Genomic DNA, 13,395 nt, shown 5'->3' with positions numbered 1-13,395 from the left:
AGTCCTATCTATAATCAATAGAAAATTGAACTGAATATACATAAATAGATAGTCCTGCTGCACGGGTTTTCGTTACAGCCTACTGTCAATAATAGAAAAATTAAATGAACGAATGAATTAAAACGAATGAATTAATAAATAAATTAAATAATATTGACGCACATGCTTTTCTGTCTCATTATTGCAACCTCTCTCTGTCTCTCTGTCTATCTAATAACTGCTCTAATAACTGCATTAGTCTGCTATCAGTGGCTCAAACCTCCGCTTTGCATCATGACCGCATTACCACCTCGGGTGTGCATTATTTTTCTAATAATTCAACGGCCTGTCGTCAATTATTCCTTACGTAACGATAATGTAAAGCATTGTAAGTTTGGGTCACTCGCACAGCGCTATGTATTTGAAAGCCAAACATTAGGCTACATGTTTTTACTCCAATCTCGTTTCACAACGTCATAACGAATGATAACATTTGAAGTAACATAATGATAAACCATATATGTTTCTCTAGTGTAGTGTACTGAAGTGTTCCTTTTTATTGATTTATCATTATAGACCGCCTGCATTTCTGTAAAGTAAAAATTATTATTATTTTATGCAGCCCTACAATTATATGCCTACAAGGCACAAGAAACCTGGTGTCCATTATATCATTTTTTTGTGAATTTTATATCGCAATTTTAACCAGAAAATCACAATTAGATTTTCTTCCCCAAATCGTGCAGCCCTATAGATTCTCCTGATAGTAGCATGTTCACACTTGTCTTTTTTTATTTTAATTTATATATATATATATATATATATATATATATATATAGGGACCAGATGACACTGATGAGCCCTGCTGACTTAAACATTCACACGAGTCTTGAACATGGTAAAATGAAGCAAACACCTTGGAAATGGGCACAAAGGTGTGTGTGTTCATGTCTTGTTCACGCCTTAGATCAGTGTGCTCAATAATGTGCCTTTTTGTCTTTTGTATCGTAGGACTATGTTGTGTTGTAAATAAATCCAAACAATCAAAAAGCCATTCTTTTTTAAATCTCTTCTCCTTCTTTGTTTATAGTTCCCTTCACAGTTCCACCTGATAGTGCCATTAGGGGAGGGTCTTTCTCTTCCCAGGTGTGAAACACATCAATATTCTTGAAGATTCATCCCTCCGTGCATACCGCTTTCTAACACAAAACATGTCTTACAAATTTTAAATCAAAATATTATTTTATGTGAATGAGTGGGCAGGATGATTTTCACATCGTTTTGAAGCAAAAACTCTAGACTACGTAATGCAATGTTCTTGCCTTTTAGGGCCTTATTTCAGACTTACATTTTTTTTTGTCTTTTCACAAACCACGCATAAACATAATTTTCTCAAAACTACAAACTTTTACACACAAGCTGCTCACATATTATTGTAACAGAGTTTTTGCTGAATACAGTGTAATCAGACTTTAGCCATGAAAATTTTACAAGTAACAGAAATAAGCAAAACTTTAAATGTCGGAGCATGTCAGAACACCTCCAGGGCCCAGAACACACATCAGACCCAAGAGGGTTAATGATCTAAAACAAGGAAGCGTGAGCTTTGGTGATAACTAGATGAAAATTTAATGACCAAAATAGTAATTTCTCTCTAGAAATTACATCAAAAGTGGAAAATGTTGGACAAAAACATTTACAAACAAACTGACCACCAACCGCAACTTTCCGACACCATTATATTTTTTAGCTCAACTGTCACAGAATAGAAAGCACAGGATTGTGAGATATCAAAGACAGCGAAGGATACATATATGCTGCCTTAAAAAATTGAGAAAGATGAAACATCAAAAGATGAAGGTATCTAAAGAGATAAAAAATTAAGCTAACATTGGATTTGGACGTGCCAGTTCTGCCTTGGAATGCAGTGGCCCTCCAGGAGCATGTTGTAAAGTGTTCGATGCACACCCAAGCAGCTCTTGATCAGTTTAATTAAGTTGATAAATGTATTATTAATATGATCAAATATGATTTTTTTTTACAGTGCAGTTGTAATTTGTAAATTAACAGTTATAAAGTTGTCTTAATTTTTATAGTTGAACATATTATTATTATTATTCAATTGGGTTTCTAAAAACCAGTATGAATGTAATATGTACTGAGATACTATTACATTTTACAGAGGTTTGAGTTTAGCTAAAAAGTTTTTTTTTTTTTTACAAAATATTAAAGCCTATCCTCAAACTGTAGAAATGTACATTTATGTGTGTTGCTGTAAATAAATACTTTAAAACATGACTATTTAAGTATTACTTTAAGTATTGGCCACTGGTATTCACTAGAAACATGAGAGCTAACTCAAATGAAAAACAGAAAAAAGGCACTCAAGTGGTTAAAGATAAAAAGTCTAAATATTGAAATAATAATAAGAAGAAGAAGAAGAAGAAGAAGAAAAAGAAGAAGAAGAATAACAAGAAGAAGAAAAAGTTAAGCCCAATTTGTCAAAGACATGGAATTGCCTTGGAATTTTCTCTTTTTCATTAACATGAGAGAACCGTAAACATGCAAATGTGTTAATTGCACTTGTTTACTGCCATATAAACTATATCGAGATAACATACTGTTTAAATCCATACAAAATGGTAAAAGGAAACAAAAAAGAGAAGAGAAAACCATGTTTAGAGCAGAGTCTTTTTGTGTCAAGCACGTATACTTCCTGTATTGTATGCAGCTGACTAGCAGCAACTGGAAGACCTTTTTTTTTTTTTTTCTGAGAATATACTCACTATGCTCATTTAAAAAAAGAAGAAGAAAAGAATGGAACGGCAAACACTTTTTTTTCACATTTATGAGCTGTTGAATGTATATTTAGTTTAAGTAAAACTGTCCGTTACAGAGATCACTCAAAAAAAGCAAGAAAAAAATGTGGTAAAGTAGCACCTCTAACAGACCACATCCTGTTATGAATTTTGCTATACCTCTGTGGTTTGGAGCTCTTTCACTCATATCATCTCAGTCTTTCCAAGTCAGCACTTAACTTTCATTTCACACACTCACTACAGTCCTTTTCATGCTTTAATGATTTAAAGTTCTCATCTGCTCATCAACTAATCTACAATCAGGATTACATTACTTTTTAAAGAGTAGAAATGAAGAGCTATATATTATATACATTTTCATAGATGTTTTATACAGTAAAGTGTTTGAGATTGAGCAAAATAATTTTAGTTGTCCATTATTCAGTTCATCTCTGTGTAATATGACTGGATCTATGTTTGGTGACAGGGTGATAGATTTTGACAAGCAAAACATCTTTTGTTGTTCCTGAAACAACACAACAGTCGAACAATTTTAACCTTAAAGTTTAACTAACCATAAATACAGAGAGAAATGAGATTGATAAGAATGTCATTGAAGCTTCAACCTCAGCCCTAACCCTAACCTTAAACCTATATTGATTGTAATGTTGTTCCAGGGCCAAAAAGTTTTCCTACTAGGAAAGATCACAGTAAGCTTACCGGCATAATGATTTGTAATGGTTATTTGTCATTTAGCAGGCACAAACATATTCTCACATTCGCATTCGCTTATTTATTTTTCACTGGTGGTAACAATTCCTTTAAATGTCTGCAGTTGCCACACCCAGACAGCAACATAGTGTCGGCCCAGATCCGGCCCACATCTGGTACACGTTGATTCCACACGTTTAAATCAATGGGTTCAGAGCATTGTATGACTCTCAGCATATAGTCACCTGTAAACCAGATGTGTTATTATTCAAGTATGTTCTTTTCAGCTTCTTGCTTGACCAAAATCTGAATGAGAAAGCTGACTTTAAAAGAAGGCGCTATACCCACTATTGCAGCCCTTGCAGAAATACTAAAAGTGTAACTTGCATTTTGTTAAGAATTGCAGTCTGACTCATTTTGGAAGCAAGACACATACTTAACATTAAGAACTTACTTGCTCTAACCACTGAGCAACCACACATCAATTGCATGTTACAGCAGACTTTGAGATCTTGATTGGTTAGAGATCAAGTGGGAAATAGGACACATTCATAAGCTAGCAGGAATGAAGTGTAAATCACTGAATTAGAGCAGTGGAAACAATATGCATAATTCTAAAGATTGTGCTCAATACAATTACTTTTCATCATACACTTTCCTAAGGTTTAGTTAATGCCAGTTGTTTAGTTCAATGCTGAATCTTTGGGAAGTCATAGTGCTTGATAAAGCATTGTCATAATTGACAGAAAATGACACAGAGATTGCCATCATGCAGTCCGTAATGCTCATGTGAGACTCGACTCCTGTTTTTATCGACACTTAAAGCAGGAAAGTCATAAAAAACATGAGACATGAATTCTAGAACATCTTGAGAACAGAAGAGTTCAAAATGGAATGAACCTTTCACTGACCAAGGTCCATACAAAGAATTCATCAGATCAACAGTCAATTGAGGTATGAATGAGGTTTCAGCTGCCCTCCTCTTCCTCTACGGAGTGATTCAGACCAGGGATGAACTTCAGAAGGTGCTTGCGGACGCTACCTCTTCTGCCTCTCCTTGGCAGGGTCCCAAACATGGATGAAGATGAATTTTCCCAGCTTGGGGAGAGTGAACTGTTACTGCTGGTCAGGCTAATGCTGCGTGTTCTTGTCAGGGGTCGCAACGCCCCTCCCTCCAGCTGGAAGAAGCCGCCATTTGGCTCAGTGGGGCTTAATGGACTCGGATCATCAAATACTGGTGACATGAAGGCACCATCCTCACTATCATCTGTCATTATGCTGCGGCAACTGCTGTCACTGGAAAAACGCTGCCCAGAGTGGCCCATTGGAGATGAAAGAGACATCATAGAGTCAAAAGACAGATGCTGAACACTTTCATTCAAATTACCTAGAACACAGAAAGAGATAACATTAATCCTAATTAATCATTCAACATCTGAAAAAACATTTGCCTGTTGAGTAACAGAGTATCAGACAAGGGACACAATGAGGGTTTCCTAAAAACTTTAAAACAGCTTTTTCTAACAGCTGCACAACTTCATATGAAGCAGGGACTTATGCACAACTATAACAAAGCTCACATCAGTTATCATCGAGGAAATGACACCATAATAAGAACAAAGGGGACATACAATTTTAAACCTTTATTTCGGCAATATTTATAAATTCAGTGATTATTTTATCTTTTCGGATATATGTAAATATTTATTATGCTGGGGTGCAAACTGGATGGGGTGCAGCATCTTTGTTTTTGTCCAGAGGAACAAATTGATCTTGAATGAAAATGTTTTTTAGAACTTCCTATAAACTTCATTTAAAGCTGAACTCTTCAAATAGATTTGGAATTCTTCAAATCAGAACTCACTCAGTAAGATATATGCCCTTGGAACAGTTAGAGATTAAACTAAATTGAGTAGTTTAGTTTTTTTTCTTTTTTTTTCTCACCTCGAGTAAGACGCTTTTCCTGAAGTGTGAGAGATTGCAGTTCCACCCATTTCTCACGAAGAGTTTGCTGTGCCGAGGGAAAACATGTAAAACACAGAAACGAGATCAACGTCTATGAGTCATTGAGGTAAATGTGTATGTACAGTATGTCGATCAGCATTCATTTAGATGCCTCAGCATTCATGGTAACAAATACACTACATTATATACAATTCAGGCTGCCTGATATTTCTCAGTTATGCAGTGTATCTTTCTGAGTAAGGTTTCAGTGTACATGTTGTAAACACAAAAACACACACACTAACATGCATAAATACATACCTTAAGGTAGCGCATCTTTTTCTCTAATTCAATTCTCTTCACAACACTCCCGCTGACTGTCTCCAACCTTCACACACACGCATACAGAAGAGGAGAAATTCAAATTAATACATGATGGTCAGAGCATCTTTTTTTTTTGTTGATGATTATGTAATATACACATTTTGTTTCGACTGTTGGTTGCTAGAGTGTTCCGCTAACAAGTCCTTATTCATATAAAGTTCTGGGTGGTTGCTAGGTGGTTAGGCATTAGCCCGAGTTAAAAGAGTCCTTGTCAAGTCTCATTGATTTTCTGGATAGGGTTGTACCAGTCATTCGTAAGTTCTTACTTAAATTGGAACGTTAAGTCCACACTAGAGGCTTATTAACTACTAGCTAGTTTGTAACTAACTTTGTACTTTATTCGGTTGCACCATTTGTTCGTAAGGCAGAACGTAGTAAGTCATCTCCTTAAAGTAATGCGTAGAGGCATAATCGTCGTTTACCCTCAATGATTGCCTCAGAGGCGAGCTAAACAGATGACAATAGCGCTAGTGACAGCGCAATCACGACAGTGATTGGTCGTAGTGTTATCCAATTGCGTGCAGTGAGATTTTCAAATGCATGCTTGGTGTCACCCCTTGAGTTGGGCGATTTTCATTACTTGATGCCAGACCCTTAATCTTTCAGATTTGAGTCTGGATTTCCAGGCTACTCTTAAAATATAAGCGAGTGTAAATGTCAGCATTATCACATTTGTCTAAAGAATTGAAGCCTGTTGGGTAAAACAAGAGCTTTTTTGATGCAGTTCAGTCATTCTGCTATTTTTTTCCAACCATTACTCCTGATCGGAGGTAAATATTGAATTTATATGTAGTTACGCTTCAACTAAGTTTAATGGTTTTACGCAAAAATATGTAGTAGTGCGTAAGTTGTAACTAGGTGCCCATTTATGTCAAAACTAGGCTACGTTGTAACTTACACAGCTGGTGCAACCATAAACCGCTTAGACTAGTCTTACAAGTTAGTCATTTAATTTTTTCTTTAAAACTGTTCTTACATTGACCTAATTTGATACCGAAAAGTAAGACTAACCATCCCTTGACTAACTGCTAGTGGGTCATACTAGATCTTAAGTTTAAGTTTATGCAGCTGGCCCCTGGTCTATGGATCAGGATATGGATCCACCAGCTGTTTGTAAATTCTTAAAGTGAACCCCGGGTATTAAGACTTAGCTTAATATAACGTAAATGATGTCTCTTACTGAAAAATGTAATAGAAAATCCATGAAAGATATAGGTTATTTAAAAAAAAAATCCCCATCGTTTTATACATATTTAGGACTGGGGGGTGCCATTATTTTAGGTGCACATTGCATTATGCGTCAATGACAAATGGTTGTACTTGGTGAGCTACTGGTGCTACCTGAAATACTGATATGATGCCACATTGTGTGGCTTTTGGTTGTAATTTTCAGGCGAAGGGCAACAAAAGAAGCGATGTAAGTCTTCACTGCTTTCCTAGCGATAAGAGGAAAAAATGGGAAAATGCCTGTGGACGAATAAAACTTCCTAAAGACCCGCATATTTGTTCTCTCCACTTTAGCCCTAAATTGATAACTTTTCTACAACAAAAATGATCCATCACTGAACTTACTAAAGCTGGACTATGACGTTATTTTCTTCTAGATCTGCTGTACAGCAGAAACAACCTTTGTTGAATTATTTTCCTGTAAAGCTGCTTTGAAACAATCTGTATTGTAAAAAGCGCTAAATGAATAAAGGTGACTTGACTTGACTTGACTTGACCATAATTATGATTGATTTTATTTGGCATGCACACAGAGCAATATGCTGTTTAGATCAGATTCATGCTGCAGAACCACTAAAAAAATCTGGTAACACTTTATATTACGCCCCGCAAACAACTGCGTAAGTAAACCGAAATTACGGTGTACGTTTCTGTAATTATAGTGTACTTCCGTGTAGGTATAAGGGAACAATATGTTAAGTTTTGGGTAATAAAGGGGTAACAAGCAGATATACAACCTGCAAAGAACTTCGTAAGTAAACCGAAATTACGGTGTACGTTTCTGTAATTATAGTGTACCTCCATGTAGGTATAAGGAAAGAATATGTTAAGTTTTGGGTAATAAAGGGGTACAACCAGATATACAAGCAAATTATTTATAATGTAATTATTTTAAAACTAACAGTTACCTATTCTGTTAATATATTCCAGGCAAAAATTGTACGTCTGTTGTATATAAAAGTTTTTATCACATTTCTGGCAAAATATGTCCTTGTGCAGTGTAGTTACAGGGTAATTTTGACATCTGTGGGTTGTAAATGAAACTTTTTCGAAAAACATTGGCAATGCTATTTATTGGCTTTTCTTACTAAACTACTTAACGTTAAGCCAAAAAAATTAGTTTATGCTATGATTTTAATTTAGAACGTACCATGTAGTACTTAGTACTTACCTTATCACATTGTATTGCAATGACACTTAAATGTCAGGGCAAATATACTGTTTAATTAAAAGTTTTTTTGTTTTGTTTTTTTAATAAGAGTACCTTTCTCTGTAATTACTGTGCAAATAGTGTGATTTCGTATTGTTACATAGTAAGTAGTGTTTGTTACCCATTTCAACTGTGTATTTCAACGCATTCTCATCCTAGGGTGTCATATACTGACGCTTTTGACATTTCGTCAACATCCAACGCACATGGCACCCTTTAGCGTCAATATGAGACGCAGATTATGGGTAGGTTTAGGTCTGGGGTAAGATTAGGGTTAGACAGCTAGGAGGTGCCTTCTGGCCCATATTTATCTGCGTCTCATATTGACGGTAAAGGGTGCCATGTGCGTCAGATGTTGACGAAATGTCAAAAGCGTCAGTATATGACGCCTTGGGATGAGAACGGGCTGTGTATTTACAGGGTAAGTGTAACTCCTGCGGGCTGTAAATTAAAGTGCCACTTGTTACCCCCTTGTTCTGTGTAGTTACAGGGTAAGTGTAACTCCTGCGGGCTGTAAATTAAAGTGCCGCTTGTTACCCCCTTGTTCTGTGTAGTTACAGGGTAAGTGCAGTAAATATACAATAAAGGATCCCATTTAATTTCTGACTTTTATTTTACAAAAAAAATTCAAACACTTTTTCATCTTAATAAAACATTGTCTTTTCTACAGTATACTCAAACAACAAAGTAACACATTATATCCCCCCCCCCTTTATTTGCTTCTCTTGCTTTTCTTCTTCTTTCTTTTCTTGCTCTTCTTGTACCTGCTAGTTTTAAAGTAATTACATTATAAATAATTTGCTTGTATATCCGGTTGTACCCCTTTATTACCCAAAACTTAACATATTGTTCCCTTTTACCTACACGGAGGTACACTATAATTACAGAAACGTACACCGTAATTTCGGTTAACTTACGAAGTTCTTTGCAGGTTGTATATCTGCTTGTTACCCCTTTATTACCCAAAACTTAACATATTGTTCCCTTATACCTACACGGAAGTACACTATAATTACAGAAACGTACACCGTAATTTCGGTTTACTTACGCAGTTGTTTGCGGGTCGTAATATAAAGTGTTACCTACGTAACTTAGTGTCCCATTACGTCACAACTAGACTGAGTTGTAACTTGAGCACAGCTGGTGCACATGTTCCCTGGTCTCCCTAGGATTTTTGTTTTCCATACATTTTATCATGAGTCTGATCACTCAGTAGCACACATCTTCTCAACACTTCTCAACTGCATTATTTGTGGATAGGTTATCATTCATGACCATATAGTACAAAAATATTGTTTAATACTTATACTTACTTCAGCATGTTAGTGGAGTCTCTAATCAGCTCAATAATATGCTGGTGGGTAGAACCCTCAATACTGACTCCATTTACTGACAATATGATGTCACCTATCAAAGAGAGAGATATTTAAAAGAAAATGAGACTAACACTCATTACACAGAGCTGGCACTTTTTAATGTTTAATTTAACCTTCTCAATTGCATGTTTAGAGGTGAAATGAGTGGTGTTTTAGTGTTGTTGTTTTAGCCTGACCATCTCCTGTCATAGCTGTCTTTTGGTAGATTAACGTTTGTTTGTTTTCTGTTTGTTTGTTTGTTTGTTTGTCAGACAGAACGAGTATTTGGGAAACCTGTCATAATTTACTGTTTTTATTTATTTTATTTTTTGCAGATACTAGTGACACGGTTAGAATTCAATATTAGTTAATATCACTAAGTAAATAAATACTAATGTTATTTCTTTATATATTATTTTAGTTAAATTTACTTTTTTTTATTTACTAGTTTACTCTGCACTGTTATTTTTATTTAGTTTGTTTGGTTTTGTTTCTGCACTATTGAGATGTATTTGTTATATATGTAAGGGATAATCTACAGCTAGCTGTGCATTAAATGAAAGTGGTTGCCTCCGCAACGTGCATTAAAATAGTTTAATGCACAGCTAGCCATGAATTATCCGGCTTATACCATGGTCATTTGTAAGCATTGACAACTTAAAGCTGTTTTTGATGTTTACAGCGCAATATTTGACCAGAAGGGTAAAATTTACGGTTATTTTCGTCAGTGTACTTATTCTTCTATCCAGCATTCTGCCCAATTTGAATCAGACAGAGAGATAAAGTAGTGTGTAATATTATTACATTTATTTGAATTAATGAATTATAGCATTTATTTGAAATAATCATCATCATCATCAGAGAGAGAGAGAGAGAGAGAGAGAGAGAGAGAGAGAGAGAGAGAGAGAGAGAGAGAGAGAGAGAGAGAGAGAGAGAGAGAGAGAGAGAGAGAGAGATGAGAAATGTGTACCTGCGTCTGTTCAGTACCTATTTATCTCTCTCTCTCTCTCTATTAACAACGAAGTTGTGTTTAATTACTTCAAAATAGCGACGGAACCCCCTCGTTGCTGAGAAATATAATGTAGTGATTGAGTAGCGAAGCTATTTTATTATTCTATTAAAAGTTGCAGGCAGCGTTGATAACAGGTTTATGTGCTCCTGAATGTTTCTGTGTGTGTGCAGCGCAATCTCCGCTCTGTGTGTGAATGACCTATGCGTGTGAGTGCTTCAATGAAAACAGTGCATTTTCTGTGTTTAGACTGACTTCATTACATGGTTATTGCACACCTTGCAGCCAATCAGAATCAAGTATTCAGACAGACCATGGTATAATACTTGATATCCAAGTATATCCATTTGCACTACTGTTACTTTAGCCTACTTTGGTTTAATTATTTTGTACAAAATGCAGACGTAATCAACGTCTGCTTCTTTGATTTTCCCACTTGTGATATGGAGCTACTTAAACACTAAAACATTATGGACTAAATAGATTGAGATGCCTGCTAAGTTTTCCAAATGTAATGCACTCAAATTGCAACACTGCCCAGCGCTGCAGCCTTTTGTGCAATGGGAGTAGTGAATTTAATGCTGTTATCAACCCTTTTCATGATTAGTTAATCATCTGTAATCATCAAAAACAAAACGTTTCTATATGTGTAATATTTATTTCATATGGAAAGACTTTACCCAATCACAACAATGACCATTCACACTTAAGTCTTAAATGGGCTGTTTAAATCAGAGGGTCAAAAACAATGTAGGAAATTTCTAAATGCTGATCGTTTTTTATGTAAATATCTTATTAACATTATAAGTGGACCTCGGGTAACATTAAAAAGTGTAATCCATTGAATTGAAATTGACAGGCTGATTTTAGTGCTTTCCATCAAAAAAAAAAAAAAAAAAAGAAAGCATTAAATAACAGTCCATGAAGACAGAAAAGAGCAACACATCAGCTGTGTTAAATGTAGATGTGGTTTAGGCTGGTGAGAAAATAACATGTAAACAAGGTCAGGTCAAATGGGTGGAGTGAGTAACACTTTGACAAGAGGAAACGGAAAACCTGCTCACCAGCAGTCAAACCTGCAGTTTCGGCTGCACTGCCATCCTGCACACTGCACACAAATGTGCACATCTCCACCATACTGCTGTTCTTCACCTTTAGACCATATGTCTGCACAAAGAGACACACATCCCAAAGGACCGTTACTGAAAATATCATTAAAAACATTTATGCCTGTTCTAAAAAATGTATCAAAAATATCAAAGGAAGTAGCATTTACAACTTTGGAGCCATAAAAATACTAAAAACACAAATTTTATACTCATTGCTTATGAGTATAAAAACATACCTGGACTTCAAATCCAAAGGCTTCATTGTCTTGTTTCTCCAATATAATCACTGTTCTGTGCAAAACAGGAGACATGTGAACCAAATATTTGCATGAGAGACATTAGACATTCATAATGAATCAGTAAATCAGTCTTACCTCTGAGGATCAGTATAATCCACCAGAGATGTTGAGTGTGTTCTGCGCAGCTGCAAAAGAATAATTCTCAGATTAATTTAATGTGATTAAATTATGTAAAACTGCAAGAATCTTGTAGAAATTGTTATTTTGCAGGAATGCATGTTAAATAAATCTAATTTGATCCTAAATAGTTGATCCATTACAGCTGATAACTGATAAATAATTAAATAAATAAATACATAATATTCATTCAGGATATTTTGACAAAATGGATTAGTATATTATGTTAGACCAGTTAAGTTATATAATTACAAACTCTCTGCATTCATGTTGCCATACAAACAGATATCAAGATCCCATCACTGCATTTTGATTGTCCCACCTGACTGCGTGATAATGTCCCGCCTTTGATTTCTTCAGTGTTCAAACTTTTGGCACTGTTGAAAGAGCGTCGTCGCCAGAGTGTGCTTTTCTTCTTTTGAGAGCTGTCGATTATGTAGCTGTCCAGGCTGCTCAGCTGTTTTAAAGGTACTTTAAAGTTCTTATTGGATGTCATCATGCTTCTTTATTCATAGAACCACAGCACACAACTGCAGGCTTCAGTGTAACCTGTCTGTAGTATAGGCAGCGGATATAACCACGTCACGTGAGTATCAGGAACTAAAGGCATCAAGAATCTGTGTGTGGGGGTGTGTTGACCATCTTTTACGGTTCCTTTTTTTTCTTCTCTCATCTATTCTTTCACTTTTTTCATCTTTATCTAGTGTGCTGTGGACAGAAATGGTGCATCTTCCCTGTTTCCTTTTTTTAGCTAGAGTATTTTGCAGTCGTCTGAGAACAAACATGCATGAACAACCACAGTCTTGACAAATCTCTTTCATCTGTTATGTGAACATACATCCCAGGACATTGTGTGATAATTTTATGTCTTGTATGCTGTCTCTTGCATTTATATTTATTTTATGCATGCTTTATGAGAGAACTAGTTAATGTAAGCCCACGTGTCTCCTATCTAATCAATCCTCATTTAATGACTCACACTTTAGTGTACATCGCCTTCTTATAGAATGCAGTGTGTGTTTGTTATATCTATCTGAGTATAAATGGACACAAATGGCAAGGCCTATGTCTAACCACACTTGAGGGATTTCCCTCTTGGAAATTCCACCTTTCTTATTGGTCGAGCCAACCCTGAGAGGTGGGACCTTTCTCTGGCTTTAAATGGCCTCTACACAAGCCCTCACCTCTCTTGGTTTTCTTGGTACGTTCGTATTGCTGTCCCGCGTGGCCTCACTAGGCCACAGGGCAGCAGG

The 13,395-nt window shown here is 35.9% G+C and overlaps 1 protein-coding gene across 1 annotated transcript; it reads right to left on the bottom strand.

The window, feature by feature from the left end:
* Window positions 1–2,197: 2,197 nt before the first annotated feature.
* Window positions 2,198–12,704, bottom strand: cytip (cytohesin 1 interacting protein). The gene is made up of 8 exons (XM_081367854.1): window positions 12,465–12,704; window positions 12,101–12,150; window positions 11,963–12,017; window positions 11,682–11,784; window positions 9,567–9,660; window positions 5,754–5,820; window positions 5,433–5,499; window positions 2,198–4,875 (listed from the first exon to the last, which is right to left on the bottom strand). Exons 1-8 carry the CDS (start codon window positions 12,639–12,641, stop codon window positions 4,457–4,459), a joined length of 1,032 nt encoding a protein of 343 aa, XP_081223980.1. The 5' UTR covers window positions 12,642–12,704; the 3' UTR covers window positions 2,198–4,456.
* Between the last annotated feature and the right edge of the window lie 691 nt (window positions 12,705–13,395).

This window comes from Scardinius erythrophthalmus (genome assembly GCF_964197995.2).
Source record: "Scardinius erythrophthalmus genome assembly, chromosome: 6".
Classification (NCBI taxonomy): Eukaryota; Metazoa; Chordata; class Actinopteri; order Cypriniformes; family Leuciscidae; genus Scardinius; species Scardinius erythrophthalmus.
The sequence above is the reverse complement of the archived record's forward strand: the minus strand, read 5'-3'. Positions and strand labels throughout refer to the sequence as shown.